Here is a 21,515-nt window from a genome sequence, read left to right on the forward strand (position 1 = left end):
TTCGACAAAAAGTCGATTATTCGATTATTAGAAAGTCGATTTATAGAACCCTAGTCAGTACGTATTTTATTACAAAAAATCAAAAACTACCAATTGGAAAACGAAAAAGTACCAGAAAGTCCCCTTCAATAGATTTGAATGTTTGATTTTATGTTTCTAGATTCAATATTATTAAAAGTACCTTTTGAAGAACGAAAAAGTACCAAAAAGTCTCCTTTTATATGTTCTCACTTACTCCGGTCTCACCATGCTTAATTTCATGTTTCTAGATTCAATATTATAGAAAATTCAAAAAGTACCTTTTGAAGAACGAAAAAGTATCAAAAAGTCCCTTAGCAGATTCAAAATGTACCTTTTGAAGAACGAAAAAGTATTAAAAAGTCCAATTTTATAAGTTCTCCAGGCTCTACATGCTTAATTTTATGTTTCCAGGTTCAAAGTACCTTTTGAATAACAAAAAAGTGCCTAAAAGTCCCATTTTATAGGTTGCGGACTCTATATGCTCAATTTCATGTTTCTTGGCTCAATATTATAGAAAGTTCAAAAATTACCTTTTTAAGAACTAATAAGTACCAAAAAATCCCCTAGCAAATTGAGTAACTTTTGAAGAACGAAAAAGTACCAAAAAGGCTCATTTTATAGGTTCTTATTTACTCCGGGACCTACATGCTTAATATCCCCAGCAGTTCGACAAAGAGTCAATGCAGGATTTTGAACATGACCCTCTCCGATTTCCATGAAATTCGGTACACACATTCATCTTGTAAATACGGAATTTAAAGTTCTCCAAAATTTTCAAATTCACTAAGTGTACCCTTTGTAAGCGAGAGAGTGGATACATAAAAAACAAACTTAAGCTTTTTGCAGTCTCTTCGTAATCTGTGGGTTGACGATTGACTTCCTATTAGGACAAGCACATGTTACATGACAGACGGTCCGACTTCGATACCTATAAGGAGTTACATATTGTATTTGTACCTAATAAGGTTACAAAATTAATATTTTTTTAATAATGAACAGAATAACAAACTTATATATGCCCTTGTGACGAAGGTGAAGGGTATAAAAATATCCCTGCGGGAAAAAAATGGTAGGACTTCGATTTTTAGGCCTTCTAAGACACATATTTACTCATTCTAAAAGATGCGATACTCATTCCTCATTGCGAGAAGGCAAGCGAGAAGGCAAGCACTTGCCTGACAATGACACGCCGTGTAAAATTGAAATGATTTTGCAATGCAGTGCAAAATAATGCCTTTAGTAAGGCCTCTTTACTGCCTCTTTTTCTCCGCTGGGATATAACGACTGGATTTTATTTATACATATGTATATCTACACTCTGTGTCAGTAATTTCTATAATATAATTTTCCGACCCTATAAAGTACATATATTCTGGATCCTTATAGATAGCAAAGTCGATTAAGCTATGTCCGTCTGTCTGTCTGTCTGTTGAAATTAGTTTTTAGAAGTCACCAGATATCGGCGAGATCCGAATCTTCAATAATTCAGTTAGACATGCTTTCGAGGAGATCGCTATTTAAAATCAGCAAAATCGGTCTATAAATAACGGAGATATGAGCAAAAATCCGAGACAACCTCTAAAAATTTCATCAAAAAAGCCACATTTTTTTCATGCTTTGTTAAAAAAGCAACAACAACATTGTGAATTGGTACATGTGCGTGTGGAGATGTATTTGGTTGATTAAGCTGTGTATTTTTTTTTTGTATGTTTGGATGCTGTTCTGTTCTCACTAAAGTGAAGGAGATAAAGCAGTAATATGTTGGTAATACAGCTCATATTTGTTTGAGGGTGGTAATACAGTTTGACGGTGATATTACAGGACAACGGTTAATATTTCTTTCTGCTACAGTTTATATTTGTTTGTGTGTATGTTATGTATAACATGTATGCAGAGATACAAAATAAATAAAAACTTTTTTTTTAAACATACTTGGTGAAGGGTATATAAAATTCGGCACAGCCGAATATAGAAATATTACTTGTTTATGTTTATTTTTCACAAAAAATTAAGTTTTACTTAAAGACTTTATTGCAAAAAATATATATTTGTCACATTAAAATATTCTTAAGTGGTATACAGACGGACATGGCTAGATTGTCTTAACATTTAATAAGTATAAATGTACATTTATTTTCTTTTTTCAAAAAAAAAAAGAAAATAATATATACATATATTATATATATATTAAGGCTTATTTATCCATTTCAAACTGCAAACAAAAACTTACAATCAACTAGTTGTTTAAAATTGTGATTTATTTCTCGAATACTTTTAGTAAAATTGTAATCAATTAAAATAATTGTTTCTGACATAGAGAAACGCATAGAGTAGAAAGTTGTCATTATTGTAAATCATATGCTATTATTTATTAAATGTTTAAACTGGAAATCTAATGCAAACGTTACATCCATTTCTCCTTTTTAAGAACCGTAAATGTTTAATATTAAATAAAATATAATAACTTTTTCAAACATTCGATTTTGTGTTTGTTGGGTTATGCCAACTATGGGGAATACACTAATACTACCATATTACTACATTCAGACGACTAAGGCTTTTGACAACAGACTTAGGTGCATGACAGCAGAGTTTCCCTTCTATGTACTCTATGGTTGCTGATTTCATCGGTTTGTGTTTATTTTGTTCGGTTTTCTGAAATACTTAAGTAAATTTTCGTTTTTAAAAAATTCATCTGCAATCTTTGACCAATTTTTAGTACATGCTCTTGGACTGGGATGACGTAGATATAATAGACGTTTTTCAATGCAATATTTTACTGCTTTAAGATTATCATATGCATAACGTCCAATGGCTACAATAACTTCTGGTTGTAGTAATTCTAATATTTGTTCGATAGTATGTAAACAAGCATTGCTAATTTGTCGGTTGTAAGGTGCTTTCAATTTCTGTGGAGAAACATAATCACCCTTGCTATTGTAAAAGAGAAGCGGACAAAAGTTATAAACAAAACATTGTTCAAAGAATATATCAAGAGATCCGTCTGATAATTCTTGAAATTTAGTCCATAGACGTTTACCACTTGGTTCTTCTATTGTAGTTGCTAAGCCATTAACAGGTCTTTTCGGATGAATGTTGGGCGGTTGATTAACGGTACCATTTAGTCCCATTTTATCTCTAACGGTAGTAATATTGCCGAAGGGTATCTGAAAGAAATTCAAATTTTTACTTTCAGCAGCAGTTCAATAAGTAATATAAAAAGAAGTAATATTTCTATATTCGGCTGTGCCGAATCTTTTATACCCTTCACCAAGTATGTTTTAAAAAACAGTTTTTATTTATTTTGTATCTCTGCACACATGTTATACGTAACATACACACAAACAAATATAAACTGTAGCAGAAAGAAATATTAACTGTAATACCACCGTCAAACTATAGTACCAGCCTCAAACAAATATAAGATGTATTACCAACATATTACTGCTTTATCTACCTGTTTTTGTTATACCCACTTACCTTCGTGAGAACAGAACAGCATCCAAACATACAAAAATACACAGGTGAATAAAACCAAATACATCTCCATACGCACATGTACATCTTTATTCAATTCACAGTGTTTGTTGTTGTTTTTTTAACAAAGCATGTAAAAAATGTGGCTTTTTTGTTGAAATTTTCAGAGGTTGTCTCCGATTTTTGCTCATATCTTCGTTATTTATGCACCGATTTTGCTGATTTTAAATAGCGATCTTCTCGAAAGCATGTCTAACTGAATTATTGAAGATTCGGATCTCGCCGATATCTGAGGACCTCTAAAAACCGATTTCGACAGACAGACGGACATGGCTTAATCGACTCCGCTATCTATAAGGATCCAGAATATATATACTTTATACGTTCGGAAAATTATATTATAGAAATTACAAACGGAATGACAAACTTATATATACCCTTCTCACAAAGGTGAAGGGTATAAAAACACTAGACAAATCGTTGTTGAACTTCTTCTAACTACTTACACCTGTTTGCCCCATACCATTAGCTCCTGGATTTAAGCCAATAAATAATACTTTTTCACCTCCCTTAAGGTATTTTTTTAAATATGCTTGATGTAAATCGGCGGCATATTCAACCGGATTATAAATATAAGAAATTTCTGGAGATGTTGTGATATTTCTTAGTTTTTCATTTAGTTGCGTCTCTAAATTGTAAAATTGTCTCCATATTTCTGGATCTACATCAGTGTTTGCTGATATCTACATTACATATTTTATTGTGCAGTTTACTTTTTTTATAAAACAAGTAGGAAAGTATAGTCGGGCATGCCCGACCGTATAATACCCTACACCCTACATTTTTAAAATTTTTACTTTTTACAAAATTTTTATTTTTTGTAAAGAAACATTTGTGTTAAATATTTTTCTAAAATATTTAAGCAATTCATTGATAAAAAAACTAAAATTTCTAATTGAGGATTTATATAGGTCAAATATGGGCCGATCCTGGTTAATTTGGGAAAAGGATATATTTCTAAATAACAGTTAGTTTTGTTGAGTTTCATTGCGATACAAATGGTTACAAGTCAATTTTAGACGTTTAAGTCATTTTTTGAAGGGGATTTTGTATGGGGGCTAGGGTCAAATATAGGCCGAACCTTACGAAAATCTGCAGTGTTATTTATACTTATATAAAACTTATTTGTGCCAATTTTTAGAGAGATAATAGAATATTTGGCGTTCAAATCGGGAGGTATAGTTGTATGGGGGCTAGGTGAAATGATGGACCGATTTCAACCATTTTCAATAGGCTTCGTCCCTGTGCCAAAAAATATGCTTGGTCCAAATTTCATCAAATTATCTTGAAAATTGCGGCCTGTACCTTGCGCACAAGGTTTACATGGACAGCCAGCCAGCCGGACAGACGGACGAACGAACGGACGGACATGTCTTAATCGACTCAAAAAATGATTCTGAATCGACCAATATTTTTGTATGTTACAAACATCAGCACAAACGTATAATACCCTCCCCACTATAGTGGTGTAGGGTATAATTATTAAGCTTGTAAATTAAAAAAGCTTGTAACTACTTACTTACACTCAATAAATTGCACTTGCATAAGTTTGATGAATAAAATGAATTACTACTCACTATCATTAATACATTAGAAAATTTCTCTGTAAATTTAGAAGCTTTCTAACAACAATACAAAGATAAATGTGGTGTTATATTTTGATAGTAAATTCAAAAAGTAATACTCGATTAGAATGTAGACTATTAGACCCTTCTAGAGAATTGTTTTTTTTTTTTTAATATCTTTTTTATAAATTCTCATTTAATAAGGACCGCGTTTCATGTGTTTTTTTGAAAAAGTAGGATTTGAAGAATTAGTCAGTCAGGACCGTGCATGTCAAAAAATTTGTATTTCTAGGTTCAATATTATAGAAAATTCAAAAAACTACCATTTGAGGGACGATAAAGCACCAAAAATTTCCCTCTAACAGAATCGAATTTAATAAGCCTTTTGGCTTCATTTTACAGAACTTTCAAAAACTGCCATTTGAGGGACGAACGAATCACATATTACAGATTCTAATTCTCATTTTTGTTAAATTTTATGTTTCTAATATATTAAAGAAAATTCAGAAAGCACTATTTGATGAACGAAAAAGTACCAAAAAGTTCCCATTTTAGGTTAAACATTATTGAAATTTAAAAAAAAATACGATTTTCCCTTTTCGTCCAGTAACAGACTTTTTAGAGGATTAACTTTACAAAATACTTCCATGTTTAAATGTGTTTGATCACAAATAAAAATCACATTATACAAATCTGCATTGATTATTCAAGAACAATTATGTGCCAAACGATTTACCCGAATTTGCTGGAGGTAACCAAAATCTATTTTAATTTTTATAATATTCTAGAGCTATACACAATATAAATAAAAAACCCTTACGATTTTTATAACCTTCACACCTAAAATACATTAGAATCAATAATAATAATAATCGATTTTGAATTTTTGGTTAGTTAGGGCCGTTTAATTTTAAATTAGAAAAATATAACGGTTGGATTATATTTATATGCATATCTACTACACCCTGTGTCAGTTAACGACTATTGTGAATGACGCATTTCTTTAAAAGTTTAAGAGTTACCAGACTTATGCACTTTGAAACAGTTCGAATTTCCACTATTTAGACCTAAAAATTCCTGCATAAAGACCAATTGTCCTCGTCAGTTTTTTTTCAAAAACAAAACTACCTATTTAACTCCTTTTTAGTAACCTTTAGTGGTAAGTACTTCTTCAACTCGTAATCGTGAAAAATATACGATTTTATATCGAAAATGCCCAATTGTAGTTTTTTAACCCCTGTTAAAGTTAAATTACTTCGACATATAATTTTAAAACAATTTTACATCGATAATAATAAAATGTCTAGCGAAAAAATTTAACCAATGACCTAACAAGACATGATGCCCCGAAAAATTTCTTTAATAAAAAAGGGCATAACTTAGCTATATGTATATGTATAAACCTCAATGCCCCCACAAAATTTTATTAATATAGGTATTTGTAAAGAAATACTTAGTTAGGCTGTTAAAATCGTTAATTAACCCTCTTACAATATTTCCCCAATTATTATTAATATTAGTTATATGGCAACTTAATATTTCAACTTCTAACATTGGCAACCCACAAAATATACAACTCTGTAAATGAGTAGATGAGTGGAAAACGGTCGAAAAAAGACTAAGCCTAGCCGCTGAACAAAATGTCAAAACCACCGGCGCCAAAAATGTTTCAGCTTAATGCGGCTTAAAAATTTTGCCATATTTTGTATAATTTAAAGAAAACTTTCGCTAAATTTATGGAATTTTACAATATAAAATCAATTTGTTTTCATTTAATCTAGTTTTCTTTTATCTAATAATAAGTCGCTCATTGTAATTTGAACCGTGTGTAAAACGTTTGAAGCATATTGCTTCGCCCCAGACATTTTCGTGTTTTCGCGCCTAATTCGAGTCGCTGCTTTTACTTTAAACCAGCTTAGTTGACACCTTTTTACATTGTTGGTATGTCATACCGTAAAAGGCTAGGTATCCTAGCCTTCGAATATGTGTATTTTAAATGGTACCAAGGTACATTTTTTGGTACTTTTTCATTCTCCAACTGGTACTAGTTGAGTTTTCTATAATATTGAAATTGAACCATGAAATTAATAATAAAGAGACTTTTCGGTACTTTTTCGTTCTACGCAGGTACTTTTTTGAGTTGTCTTTAAAATTAAACCTAGTAACATGAAATTAAGCATTTAGAGCCCGGAGTAAATAAGGATCTATAAAATGGTACTTTTTTGGTACTTTTTCGTTTTTCGACTGATACCTTTTTGAGTTTTCTATAAAAATTTAACCTAGAAACATGAAAGCATTTAAAGCCCCAAGTAAATGAGAATCTTTACTTTTGGTACATTATCGTACTTCGACTGGTACTTTTTAACTTTTCTATAAACTTAAACCTTGAAACATAAAAAATAAATATGTAGAGCCCGGAGTAAATTAGAATCTATAAAAGGGGACTTTTTGGTACTTTTTCGTTCTTCGACTGGTACTTTTTGAATTATTTATAATTTTGAACCTAGTAACTGCCGGTCCACATTAGGAAAGAGTATCATTCATCTCTCTCGTGGTACGGAGTTTTTCGTACTCGGAAACTTGTTTTCTTCTATTATTCTTCTCATTCGTACAACGACAAATCAATGCAATTAATACGTAGTTTCTGAAACGAAAGCTTATATGTGTGGACATTAAGGAAACTTCAAAAGAGAATTAAGAAAATGTTTCTCAACAAAAGTTTCTTTGTGTGGACCAGGCCTAACATGCAATTAAGCATGTGGAGCCTGGATAAAAGGGGACTTTTTGGTACTTTTTCGTTCTTCAAAAGGTACATTTTGAGTTTTTATATAATATTAAACCTAAGCATATATTAAATTAAGCATGTATAGCCGGGATTAAGTGAGGACATATAAAAGGGGACTTTTTGCTACTTTTTCGTTCTTTAAATGGTACTTTTTGTGTTTTTTATAATATTGATCCTAGAAACATGAAATTAAGCAATCAGGGACTTGAGGGAATGAAAATTAAAACTGGAGTATTTTCTGGTACTTTTTCGTTCTTTAACTATATAAAAAATATTTGTTTTTACGTTATTGATAATTTTCTTAATGCAAAATTTTTTAGAAACTGATTTTCTGCAAGATGTTTTATGTGGAGGATAGGGTCAAATATAGGCCTATCCTCGTAAAACTTGGAGAAAGGATTTGTTTTTAATTTTTAAGAATTTTTTATCCATCCCTGCATAATTTCTCACACAACTTTTGTGCTTGCTCTGTTTTGTTGTTATAAACAATATATTTGCTTCCAAAATCCCACTTTCTGATCTCTCGGATTCCGTTTTTATTTAAAATCGTTGAAAATCTAAAAACTAAACGTAGTTGAAAACTTAGCCGGCTTACAGTCGATTTTAAGCCGCCGCCGACATATTTAGTGTCAGTCGCCGTTAATATTTGTCGGCGCAGGGCTCCGGTGGAAAACGGTCGAAAAAAGAACAACCAATAAATATGTGCGGAAGTAAAAAAATATCTTGAATTTTTTTTTATAAATTTTTTCGTGTATTTTTCATAAAATTATTTATGAAATACTAATAAACGTGCACAAAATTTCCCTATAAAACATATCAAAATAAATTAAGATTTAGAAAAGCACAAAATTAAAAGAATAAAGCAAAAAAATATGTACGAAATGAAAAAGGTGACAGCGACAAGTGACCTTAAGTGAGAGAAGAAAAATAAAGAAATAAAATAGAAATACAAAATTTGTGTTTCCATTCAGAAAAAAGCAAGAAACGCAGAAGAAGTGAAAATATAAATAAATACTTTTTTTTGATTTGAAGAAAATATTAAAAAGTTTAAAGGCACATAAATTTTGAGGAAAAAAAAAACAAAAAATTGAAGTTGCAAAAGAGAAGAATTTTGTTGTGTAATTTTATTAAATTTTTTAGTTTTTATTTTGGGAGAAATGGGTGGTTGTATGGGACGTTATAGTGGTGATAATGAAACTGTAAGTGTATCATCGGCCAGTGTGTCCAGACCGCCGACAGCGGGTAAGAAATAAGTTTAAAAACTTCATCTTATGGAGATATGCTATTAATGTGTTATGTGTGTGTGTGTTTTGTTTTTCATTTAAGGACCCCAAGTGGGACCAGCACGCAAAAATCGTCCTTTGTGTCATGAAACAATACGCTGGCGTTCAGATGTTCCTTTAACAGAGGGCCAATTGCGTTCCAAACGTGATGAGTTTTGGGATACAGCACCTGCCTTCGATGGCCGCAAAGAAATCTGGGATGCCCTGAGGGCAGCCACTACAGCGGCCGAGGCATTAGATTTTCAATTGGCTCAAGCCATATTGGATGGTGCAAATATTTCAGTGCCGAATGGGTAAGTGTTTACACACATAAAACATACAAACAAACGACATTCTAATGCAATTGCTAGAATCTATTAGATGAGATTTAAATTGCAAATATTTATTAAGATTTTAAAAACCTGGTTTTGTCACAGTCACTGGTTGTTGCTTAAGTTTAATAAGTTTATTTGTATAAGAGACATGAGGCCTATAAATCATTAAATTATTTTGCATTTATAATCAAATTTATGATTTTAGTATGTGAAATTTTGATTTGTAGTTATTGATTGAGTCATTTGTTTTTGTTAGATGTTTGCTCTTTTTTTTAATAACAACAACCTCAGACATCCTTTGTAAAGGTTAAAAGGAGGTGGTTATGTTATTGATATTTAACCATGTCAAACTTTTGCATTAAAAATCAATAACACATTCATTTATACAGTCATTAAACATGTCTCTTACTTCCTTTATAAAGTTTGTGTTTTGGCTGTTGGCTTGTTTTGGTTTGATTTGGTTTTGGAAGGGAGTGTTTGTAACTGTTGCTAATTGCTTGAAATTTTTATTTTTACACACAAACTTAATTGCTTATTCGTGGTTACAATCGTATGGTCGCTTATTTTTTAATGTTTTTCTTTTTTTGCTGTTGTTTGTATGTGTGTTTTTGATGTATTTTATTTGGTCGCTTGACGTTGGCTTTTGTTTATTTGTTGTTTTTTATATTTGTTTGCCTTTGTTGAGGCAGTATGTGAATATTGTCCTGGGGGATTCGTTTGTTGTCCCTTTAGTACTTTGGGTTATTTCACAATTCCTGCATGTGTACAATAAATTGTTGTTTACAAACATGCAATAATATTGTTTTAAATTATATGGTCATTTTTGCTGTAAGATTTTCATTTTATACACTAATGTTAGGAAAAAGAGCACTAAGAGATTTAGTACTGAAAAGAAAGCTTATGGAATCTATAAACTAAATTTAAAAGTATTTGGCTTTTAGCAATAGTATGCATTTAATCCAGCTGAATATTAAATTCGATTAAAAGTAGCAGAAAACACTTCAATATTGCCTTAGTAGTTTCATAATCACAAGTATCTGCTATAAACCATTTATTAGTTTTCATTTTAATGCAAAATACGCAAGAGAAATATATAAATTTGCAGACACTTTGAAGAACGACAAAAGAATAATAACATGAGAAACTATGAATCTTAAAACCATTTACAAACTGCAATTCTTTACATCTTAAAATTAGAGTCAATCTTTGAACTGAACTTGAAGATTATGTATTGAATTAATCTTCGAAATTTTGTTATTGCCTTGTAGGCGATAGGTTATATGGTATAGTTTGTGGGTTAAATCTAACAATTAAATGGACTTTAACTTGTTTAGAGTGAACATCTAATATGATGACAACATCTTATCGTCAGTTCTTCACTGCGCGTAACCTGCGTCGTCCACAACACGCTTTTTAACACCTGGACGAAGGAAGTAAACCTATACCTTGGCATCGTGGTCGATGGAGCCCAAATTCTGACCGTGCACCACACAAAAATATTGGGGATCACATTTAATAGCATTTTTACTTCCTCAGCTCACGTCACTGGAATCACGCACAAATTGCGAAGTAGAAACAAGGTCCTCAAACGCTAACCGGCAGCACTTGGGGTATGGATAAAGAAAATTTGTTGGCTACATATAAAACGATTGGTCGGTCAGTGGTTAATTGTGCTGCTCCAGTGAGGTCACCTTCGCTACGCGATACCCAGTGGAGAAAAATTCAAAGCTGCCAAAATGGCGCTCTAAGGACTGGAACCGGCTGCCTACAAATGACCTCGGAACATCACCTGCACGATGGAACGAAGGTCCTCCCAGTCAAGAAACACAATATCATGTTGACTAAACAGTTCCTCCTGGCATGTCATCGGAGAAGACATCAAAATTTTAACAATTAACTCCCCCGAGGCATGACAGGAAGGATATGTGCGGGATCCACTGGATCAGTCCTCGTATTCGGCAGCTTTAAAGCGCAATCATAGAGAAGCCATTAATTCCGCGGTCGCAGGATACCGCTTGAATGTCGTACTACTGGTCACCTGCATGTGGTCAGGTTCCTCATGATACACATCACATATTCAACTGCTTAGCCAACCCTACTTCACTCTGTCCAATGGATTTATCGACGCATCCAGTTGAAGTAGCCCAATTCTTAGGGCTGGACATTGGTGTAGAGCCTCCCAAGTACATTATTGTATAGTTTTAGCTGTTACAACAACAACATCTTATTCTTCAACAAGTGAAAATATCAGATACATTCACTTTATATTTCTAAAATACTGCAAGTTTAAACTAGATTTTCAAAAGGATCAACTATTGTTGACCCTTTTTAAAATTTTATTTAATACAAACTTAATTGAGATTTTAGCCCACGTTTTATCATTGTTTGCTTATATTTTATCGTATCAATATCCAGCAAAAAATAATTGATGTCATACTTTACAAACTATATCTTAATCACATCTAAAAACGCGATTACACTTTTATAAACCAAATATTTTCTTACAAACAAAAACCCTGTTTAAAGTAAGAAAAGAGATGTAGAAAAGTCATTACAAACAACATATTAGATGTACATTAAGTAACCAGTAAAATTTTCATTAAGAAAATTTTTGACATCCATATATCGGATTTTAACTGCTTCTTAAACTAAGATTATATGTCGTTCAAAGTTGCCAAAAATGAACAATATCCATCCCTCCAATGACATGCTAATATAAAATTCATAGCTTTTTTCACTTGAATTTGAAGCACTTCGAGTTTTTTGCTGAGTTATAACCAGATAATCAGAAAGTGAGCTAGAAAGCCAGAAATATTTTCATGTTAATCTTGAAATAACTGGAAACATAGCGTCTAAAATATATTAATCAAAGTGGACTATAATTGGGTAAAACAAAACTGATTAAAAAGATTTTGGAGTTTCGCGAACAATGATTTCAATGAACACAATATAATGATGAATAATAAGTTCTTTCTACCAACTTTAAAATCACACACATATTTGAGGAGATACATATGTAGTTATATCCTCGTATATGTAAGCTTTTAACGACACTCATAGAGACGCAGATTCAGAATAAAACCTATTGTGGAGAACAATTGTAGTTCTTGTACATGGATCGGTCAACTTCATCTTAATATGTATTACAAATGTAGTTAGTATGTTCTCCCATCTAAGAGATTGTCAGTATCCCTGATAGATTCGAAATTTTCATAACAAAATTATCCCATTCGATGATTAACCTCTTTGCAAACTGACGAACTTTGAAGACCTTAAAAATTATATATCAGTCATCAACTGAAACACAAAATCGGCTCTCTCATGAGAAATCTCTTTGTAGATATGTATATTTTATTGATGACTAGTCCTAGCTATGTAAATATAAAGCGATCGGCTAGCTAATGTTTAAATTCTAAGGAATGTAAGGGTGTGTTTACAAATTATTTTGGAATACCATCTAAACGATGAAATGTATGTCAATGAATACAATATCATGTGGATTACTTCTACCAACTATATAATCAGAAACATATTCGAGGAGATATATATGTAGATATGTCCTCGTATATGTCAGTTTTGAACGACACTCATAGAGACGCAGAATCAGAAGAGAATCTATTGTGTAGAACCAGAGAACTTATTCGATGATTAAACTGACAAACTTAGTAGACCTTAATAGTTATATATACAAGCATCCGCTGTAACATAAAATCGGTTCTCTCATGAGAATGCTCTTTATTGATATATTTTATTTATGACTAGTCCTAAATGCATACATTAATGGAAGAGGATCAGGCAACGGTTGTTAGTAATAACGGCATTTCTCGTTTTATCGAAATCACCTGCAGATGTCTTGTTCTTAATGTATATATTATAAGCTATAGATCAGGCCGTTTCTCGTACTAGAGCTTTTGCCAATATCTGCTATAGATGTGTAGACCTAAACAAAGACATTAAAGTGTATAAAAATGGCCTTGGTAGATACTCAAAAAATGATCTTATATGTGAGAGATATTTGCCGAAATCTGCTCCAGGTGTCTTGTTCTAAATGTATATATAGATCTATAGTATAGATCAGAAATCAGTGAAGATTAAAATATTAGCTTTTTACTTTGTCGATGTTTAGTTCTTAATGTAGACCTTAATTATTATAGATTAGGAATCAATAGAGAATAAAATATTAGCATTCATGCTTTTTGTCGATACCTGCAAAAAGTTTTTGCTACTTTTGTACAGATTACTGTAAATATATATGTATACATAAATTTACCTTTAGCAATCACATTATTTTGTTGTCCTTGTTAATCACTTTACTAACGTACACTAAAGTTTTCATTCATAGCCATATTTGTTCACATGTATATACATGTTTAGTGGTTCAATGAATTACAAATATATTGGTCAAACGCATGGATTGTTTTGTTAACAAAGGGACAGTATTATTAAATGACATTTTACTTTCATTCTTCTTCGAAAAAAAGTTCTCTATGACTGTCTGTAAGTTATAATTATACTAATATTAAATCTTTTCGTCTAATTGGAATCATTGATTGTTTAGTTTTAGTAGTTTGTCTAACAACAATTTGATTTCTTTTGCTTGAAATGCTTGAAAACCATACATTTATGTTAATGAATTCTAAATTCTAAATTATAAGTTTTATTTGTCAAAGTATATAGTATAGCTGTTCATTTCTATTATAATAAGACTAGAAATGTAAGATTTCATTAATATGAAAATATTATCATTATATGAAATTATAAACAGGTGTGAATTCTTCACTATTTATATTATATATACTCATGCAAATATCGGCTGTTAGTTGTCAGCATTATATTCAATTAACTTATGTATTTGAAAAATACATATGTATTTGAAAAATATTTGTATGTATAACTTTTATACATATTTTATTAGTTTGCATAAATCAATAAGTTAAAATAAAGGAATATTATAGATGAGTATACGTTTTATTGAAAGTTTAGAAAGAAAATGGAATATTGTCCTTAATCTATTATGATATTTAATAAATTATCGCTATTTACACTAGATAAATAGATAGATAGATAGATTGATAGATAGATACATACATAGATAGATATATAGATAGATAGATAGATAGATAGATAGATAGATAGATAGATAGATAGATAGATAGATAGATAGACAGACAGATAGCTAGATAGATAGATAGATAGATAGATAGATAGATTGATAGATAGATAGTTAGATAGATAGATAGATAGATAGATAGATAGATAGATAGATAAATGGATAGATAGATAGATAGATAGATAGATAGATAAATAGATAGATAGATAGATAGATAGAGAGATAGTTAGATAGATAGATACATAGATTGAATATGGCGATCACAATGCTTAATATATTTATCGACAGCCAGAAGGCAATTAGGGCGATATCAGATCATAGAATTAAATCTAAGACCGTATTGGATTGTAAAAAAGCTTTAAATGAATACTCTCCCAGAGGTAGAGTTCACATCATATGGGTACCAGACCACACGGAAGTAGTCAGTAACGAAAGAGCAAATGTAATAGCTTTAAGGGGAAGGGAGCTCGCGACAGTTAACCTGACAAATGCAAAACAATTCGACGCAACAAAAGCTCAAATAAAAATATAGGTGAAAGAATCCCATAAGACTTCTTGGAATAATGAAACAGTAAGTAGAACCACGAAAATCCTATGGGGTGATCCTGATGAGAGCAAGACAAAAAATCTCCTGAAAATGAGCAAGTCTGCAGTTAGAATGATAGTACGCATTCAGAGTGGACACACAGGATTACGAGCACATTTATGCAAAATTGGACGTTCGGATTCAGACGTATGTAGAGCATGTGGAGTGGACAGTGAAACACTGGAGCACTTTCTTTGCCACTGTCAGGCATTCGTCCAAGTATCTTGGAAGTGATGTTATTCCGGAAATAACATTCCTGACTAACACAGATTGGAAGATTCTTAGGAATTACGTTCAGGAAACTGAGTTTCTGAACACTGAAAAATAATTCATTCAGTTTCCTTTTTTTCTCATGATAAGGAGCGCCCGATTGTCGCCTAGGTGTATTTCTTCGGATTTGATGTAGTATACATTCTCCTATCAACCTAACTTAATCTACATATATTTTAAAATGAACATAATCTTTAATTCTTTATTATTTCACTATCTACGAATTGAAAAAAAATTTAAAATTAAACATACATTTAATATTTATTTACATTTTTGTTTGCCAAACGTATATAATTAATTAACTCTTGTGTAATACAATTTTATTATATTTAAAAGAAAAAATTAATATGTAATTACTCTAATCAATTATATTTAACTCCATATTTGGTAGTTTACTTTATTTGGACACATAATATTTCATAATTTCTCATTAATGACGTCATTTTATTTATTATAAGTGTGAATGAAGTCAGATAAAGCTTTTTATATTGTTTTTAAAATCATTTGTTTTTAATTTATAAACAGTAAAAAAAATTGTTATCATACCCTTCAGCAAGATTGGTGCATATTTTTGTCTTGACTGCAGAAAAAAACTAAAAACTTTTGAATCATTTTATAACTGTTTAAATATTAATGTTAGTCTCCAATATAATTAAAGTCCTATTTCCTTAATTTCGAGCAAATAAATTGAAAATTTGTTTGTTGATTTCAATCCTAAGAATTCATTTTTTTTATTTTTCCGAAAATTTTACAAATATTACAACCCAGAAAAAATTGTATTAGTTCTACAATTAGTTTCTTTTTTAGCGTTCCTTAAAAACTATTTAGAAGTATTTAAGAACCACATCAATATTCTAAAGAACGGGTTCCAGAAGTAATGGTGAAACTACTAGTTCCAAGGCTGTTGTTTAAGAATCTGAAGTGGTTCTGTTTTTAGTCGTTCTAGAACTAGTAGTTTTTAGAACAAATTCTAAAATTTTTCCTGGGAATTATTATTTTTAATTGAGATATATAAATTTACCTCATATTAAAACGTTACGGAGTAGTATTTCTGTAAATTGTACAATGTTTTCTGTAATTTTGAGGAATTTGGATCTTTTGTATAACATGACGTTGGGCAAATTGACACACGATGAATCTTATATATTATACATTTAAGCAAAACTTTTTCAGTAGTCTATATATAATCTCGTAGACTAATTTATAAGGATTTAGGCTAAACCATAAACAAAACTAAATTATCGAGAATTGGATCACCGCTACAGAACGACTCGATTATCAATCTGCCAAAGATTGCCAATTCAGCAACTGCTGTATCAACCGGATTTTTTTTCCTGTTACAGCCAACCTGGACAGATTGTACGTTAGTCAATCGATTCCCCAAATCGATTTAAAGATTGGCAAAATGGCTTTCAAATCATTGTTGAAGAAATATATATAAGATCATAATATATAGAGATAACGTGGCTCTAGGTGTTTTTGATAAACACCCTGACAAAGAATGCAAAATTGTTTTACGTAATTCTGCTATATGAAGCACTTGTCTGATAGAAAAGTTCCATCTATAGCAATTATATTAAAAGGTAATATGTTCAAATGATTACTGGAACGATTCGAAGCATATCATCACATAATCAATTTCTACTGACCTACCAACTTCATTATTGGCCAAATAAAAACAGATATATCGAACGTATCATTTTATTCAGATAATGTTGAAGTCTAGAAACTTATATTGATGATTCCTAGTTATCAAGGGCAGCATTTACATTCCCCGTTTCAACCAAACGGTGTTTTTTGTCTATACGATCACTTTAGGAGGTTAATTTTGTCCATAACAAATGCTATAAACTGGATAAGGTTATACAATGTCCCATTTAATCTCTATCTATATTTTCAAAACATTCGGATCTAGAACTCGAGGCACCACGAGTACCACTTGATCGACACCAAAGAAACCTGGACTTCTTATGATGGTCGTATTTCTATAAGGTTGTGTTTTCAAAGGTGGGGCTTCTCTTGCACGTAGTCATCTTTATAGGGAACATAACTAACTAGGATTATAAATACTGTTACGATTGAATATGAGTCAATAAATTAACAATAATTTGGTGTCAGGAATATCAAGTCTGGTTTACAAATCAGATAATTATTTTTACAAACAGATAAATAGGAACTCTGAACTGGAATTTCCAAAAAAAACCATCCTATGGATAATTTTCCTTTATCTTTCAGGCGGAAATCTACGCGATTATTATCTAAAAGAAATTGTGAAAATCAGAGATATATGTGACGTCGAATAGTCAGAATGCTCTTAATGCTTTTCTATCATATATATTCAGATCTGTTGTCGTACTTGACTTTTTCTGCATCTCTCAATAAACTGGGTAGATACAACAAATTTACATTATATTTTAGTGAAAAATGTGTTAAACCTTTTGCCGACATACGAGAACATAAACTCTAATTGTGAATCGAAGTGTTAAGTGTCTATCTCTATAAATCAATTAATCAATCAATCAATATGGTTCTGTGTAATAGACGCGCTTTTTAAAAAGACTAAATCTTTCATTTAACGTCTCAAGTAGGAATTTTCCTTCTTTGTCAGATATTGGGATTGACTTCACTTTGCGTGTCATATGTAGCTGTAAATAGTATAAAGGTAAACAAGATAATGTAACAAACTACTGTCTCGCGATGAGGTGAGTCAAGTTATTAATTCTTTACTAACTAAATGTAACCAATTCAAGGTCCAAAGCATTATTACCATAAACTAAACAGTTTGAATAGACCAGAGCATAGACTATGCTCTTGTTACATTACGTTAGATTAAAAAGGGTTATAAACCATATAAACAACGGTGTATATCCACTCGGAGACCATAGGGTCTATTGTGATTCCTCTTAAGAAGTGACGATTCAAAAACAGAGACACAAAGATCACTACTAACACAATACAAGAGGTAAAAGAGGATAAATAAATAAATAAATAAAATAGAAAGATAAAAAAGAGTCAGAGTGAAACCCACTTATAAAGCCCAACTAAAGGAGTCACTAATTTCCCTGACAATACCTAGTAGATTGCTAGGGCTAAAAATATCACAGTTTTTCCTAGAACCTATTCCCTGGTAATATAAGTCTGAGATTCTGTATCATATGACGTTGGAAAATAATGTGCTTGATCGTTTCTACTTCCTTCTCATCCTCGCATAACCAGCAATAGTGTAGTATACTGCCTACTTTCTGCAAAGTTTCTGCCATCCCACAATCACCCCAACTCAATCTTAGTCTCACATTCACTCCTCTGAGAGGTACCTTTTGAATATCGAGGAAAGATATATCCTTTTATTAATAATGGGTTGGTGGATAATTCTCTCTTCGAACAAGTTTGTTTACAAGTGTGAAAAGATCGGGAAAGTCTTAATATATTTGAGATTTGTACTGATTTAGTATGCCTTTTTACGCTTCGAGGAATTTTCTCGGTGCTTTTGCCATCTCAAAAAGATATATAGATATATCGGGGCAATTATTGGGTTTAGTTTACTTTTCAAATTCATACATTATTTTCCACATAGAGCAGTTCAAAAAAAGAGGGATCCTGATCCATTTTGTTGGGTATTTTGGACTACCAAATATGTTTCTAGGTGCTGTTGTCGAAACAACAGTACCATTTTAGTAGCATGGTTGTGCGGGCACTGGAATGAATCATTAGATGATGGGGATTGCATTTTAAATAATGTAATCTTTTATGGAATCATAAGGGTGGTCATCTTCAGGTATATCCAGAAGATTGATTTCATCTGATGTGTTGGGGTTTTTCTCCCCTTCTCTTGACTTTTCCTTGTCGGGTGTGCATTGGGTTTCAGCTCATGCTGCCTGTAATTCCGCAACGTCGCTACTATGGCAAGAGACTATCAACATAAATAGTCACAACCGACCCCGGATCGATATGATTCCGCTAGGATCTCTGCTTGGAGGATCTGCTATATTCGTGAGAAAGTTTGAAAGAATATTTAATATTGATATCAGCGATACAGACACCTGCACCTGTGTCGCTATCCATCTTGGATTTGTCAGTGAAGACTGCATACTCCTCAAACATTCTAATGGATACAAGCCAATCATCCCTATTTGGAAATTCTATCAAAGGTGTTTCCTCAAAGTCGTAATACATACTGCTTTATCTCCTTGTTCTTGTTATACCCACTTTCTTTCGTGAGAACAGAACAGCATGCAAACATACAAAAAAATACACAGCTGAATAAAACCAAATACATCTCCACACGCACATGTACATCTTTATCAAATCCACAGTGTTGTTGTTGCTTTTTTAACAAGGCATGAAAAAATGTGGCTTTTTTGATGAAATTTTCAGAGGTTGTCTTGGATTTTTGCTCATATCTCCGTTATTTATAGACCGATTTTGCTGATTTTAAATAGCGATCTTCTCGAAAGCATGTCTAACTGAATTATTGAAGATTAGGATCTCGCCGATATCTGGGGACCTCTAAAAACTGATTTCAATAGACAGACGGACAGACAGACAGACAGACAGACAGACAGACGGACAGACAGATGGACATGGCTTAATCGACTATAACAATCCAGAATAAATATACTTTATAGGGTCGGAAAATTATATTATAGAAATTACAAACGGAATGACAAACTTATATACCTTTCTCACGAAGGTGAAGGGTATAAAAAAGAAACTTAGTCCTAGATTAATATAAATTTTAAACCAAAAATAACTTGTATTTTGTCTTTCTTTTACAGTTACCTAACAGAATGTTATGATGAATTGGGTACACAATACAAAGTACCCATCTATTGTCTATCATATCCCATAAATATTGTTAAAGAAGAAAATGGTCGTGATTCACCTGCCGAATTTTCCGAACCTGTTGATGGTGGCACAGAAATATTCTTAAAACTAAGAATATCCTCATTAATGACAGATGTCAAATTACCGGTATATTCCAAAGATACAGTGGGACAATGTAAAAAGAAATTACAGGTGAATTATAGAAAGAAAATTTGTATAATAAACAAAATAATTCAATTTTATTTTATTTTAAAAGGCTATGGAAGGTGTTGATGCCTGCTGTCAGAGATGGTTTTATAGCGGTAAACTGTTGGGCGATAAAGTGCCCATTGAAGAGTGTAATATACAAAATGGTTATGTTGTACAAGTTATTGTAAATACAGAGCATTATAATCATGACAATAGCACAAGTATTGCCATTGCAAGCTAGCCAATGTTAACCTTAAATAAATATCAATGTAAACATAAATACAACAACTATTATTACTATAAAAACAACAACAACAACAACTACTTTGGTTCTGGCAACGAAATTAAACCGAAATTAAACTATTGCAACAATAGGGGCAACAAGAATAGAAAAAACTGCTTTGACAATTGCAGTATTTTAACAAATTTAAATACTAATTATAAAAATAATAATCATAATATTAATTGTAATTATTTAAAATTAAATTTAAATAATTTACAATATAAACAAAAACGCTGTCACTTAGAACAAATTTCATATAAAGATAAAACATTTGTTGTTACCAAAACTAATGTTGCTGCTGCTGTTGCTGCTACTACTACTGCTGCTGCCGCTGCTGCTGCTTGTTATGGTAAGAAGTTTAATTTTAGTAACTATTGTAAACTTATTGTAAAAATATCAATGATATTGTTGTTGTTTTTAATTATATTACATTTCGTTGCAAATTTGTTGTTAAATTAATGAAATTTTTTGAAACTCAAACAAAATGAAGAAAATTTTAAAATAATTTTGATTTTCATTTAATGTTTCATTCACCTTGAAAAAAAAGTCATGAAAATTTATTAAATTATACATTTATATTTATAGCAAAAACAAATTCAACTGATGAAATACTAAAAAAAATACCTTTTGTACATTTTTATTATTATTTTTTTTATTTAAATATATTTTTTATTATATATATTTTTTTTCTACATTTTAAACTAAATATAAATATAAATTTTGTTGTTTATAGAAATTAGTTTAATAT

The 21,515-nt window shown here is 31.3% G+C and overlaps 2 protein-coding genes across 2 annotated transcripts; one reads left to right on the forward strand and one right to left on the reverse strand.

Moving 5' to 3' along the window:
• Window positions 1-2,261: 2,261 nt before the first annotated feature.
• LOC111683782 (single-strand selective monofunctional uracil DNA glycosylase-like) lies at window positions 2,262-4,232 on the reverse strand. The gene is made up of 2 exons (XM_023445885.2): window positions 4,005-4,232; window positions 2,262-3,188 (listed from the first exon to the last, which is right to left on the reverse strand). Exons 1-2 carry the CDS (start codon window positions 4,017-4,019, stop codon window positions 2,646-2,648), a joined length of 558 nt encoding a protein of 185 aa, XP_023301653.2. The 5' UTR covers window positions 4,020-4,232; the 3' UTR covers window positions 2,262-2,645.
• A 4,323-nt stretch (window positions 4,233-8,555) lies between these two features.
• LOC111683787 (ubiquitin domain-containing protein 1) lies at window positions 8,556-21,280 on the forward strand. Its single transcript, XM_023445892.2, has 4 exons — window positions 8,556-9,150; window positions 9,235-9,484; window positions 20,247-20,487; window positions 20,552-21,280. The coding sequence occupies exons 1-4, from the start codon at window positions 9,066-9,068 to the stop codon at window positions 20,723-20,725; spliced, it is 750 nt and encodes a 249-aa protein (XP_023301660.2). The 5' UTR covers window positions 8,556-9,065; the 3' UTR covers window positions 20,726-21,280.
• The last annotated feature ends 235 nt before the right edge of the window (window positions 21,281-21,515 follow it).

Source organism: Lucilia cuprina, chromosome 4 (genome assembly GCF_022045245.1).
Source record: "Lucilia cuprina isolate Lc7/37 chromosome 4, ASM2204524v1, whole genome shotgun sequence".
In the NCBI taxonomy this organism is placed as follows: domain Eukaryota; kingdom Metazoa; phylum Arthropoda; class Insecta; order Diptera; family Calliphoridae; genus Lucilia; species Lucilia cuprina.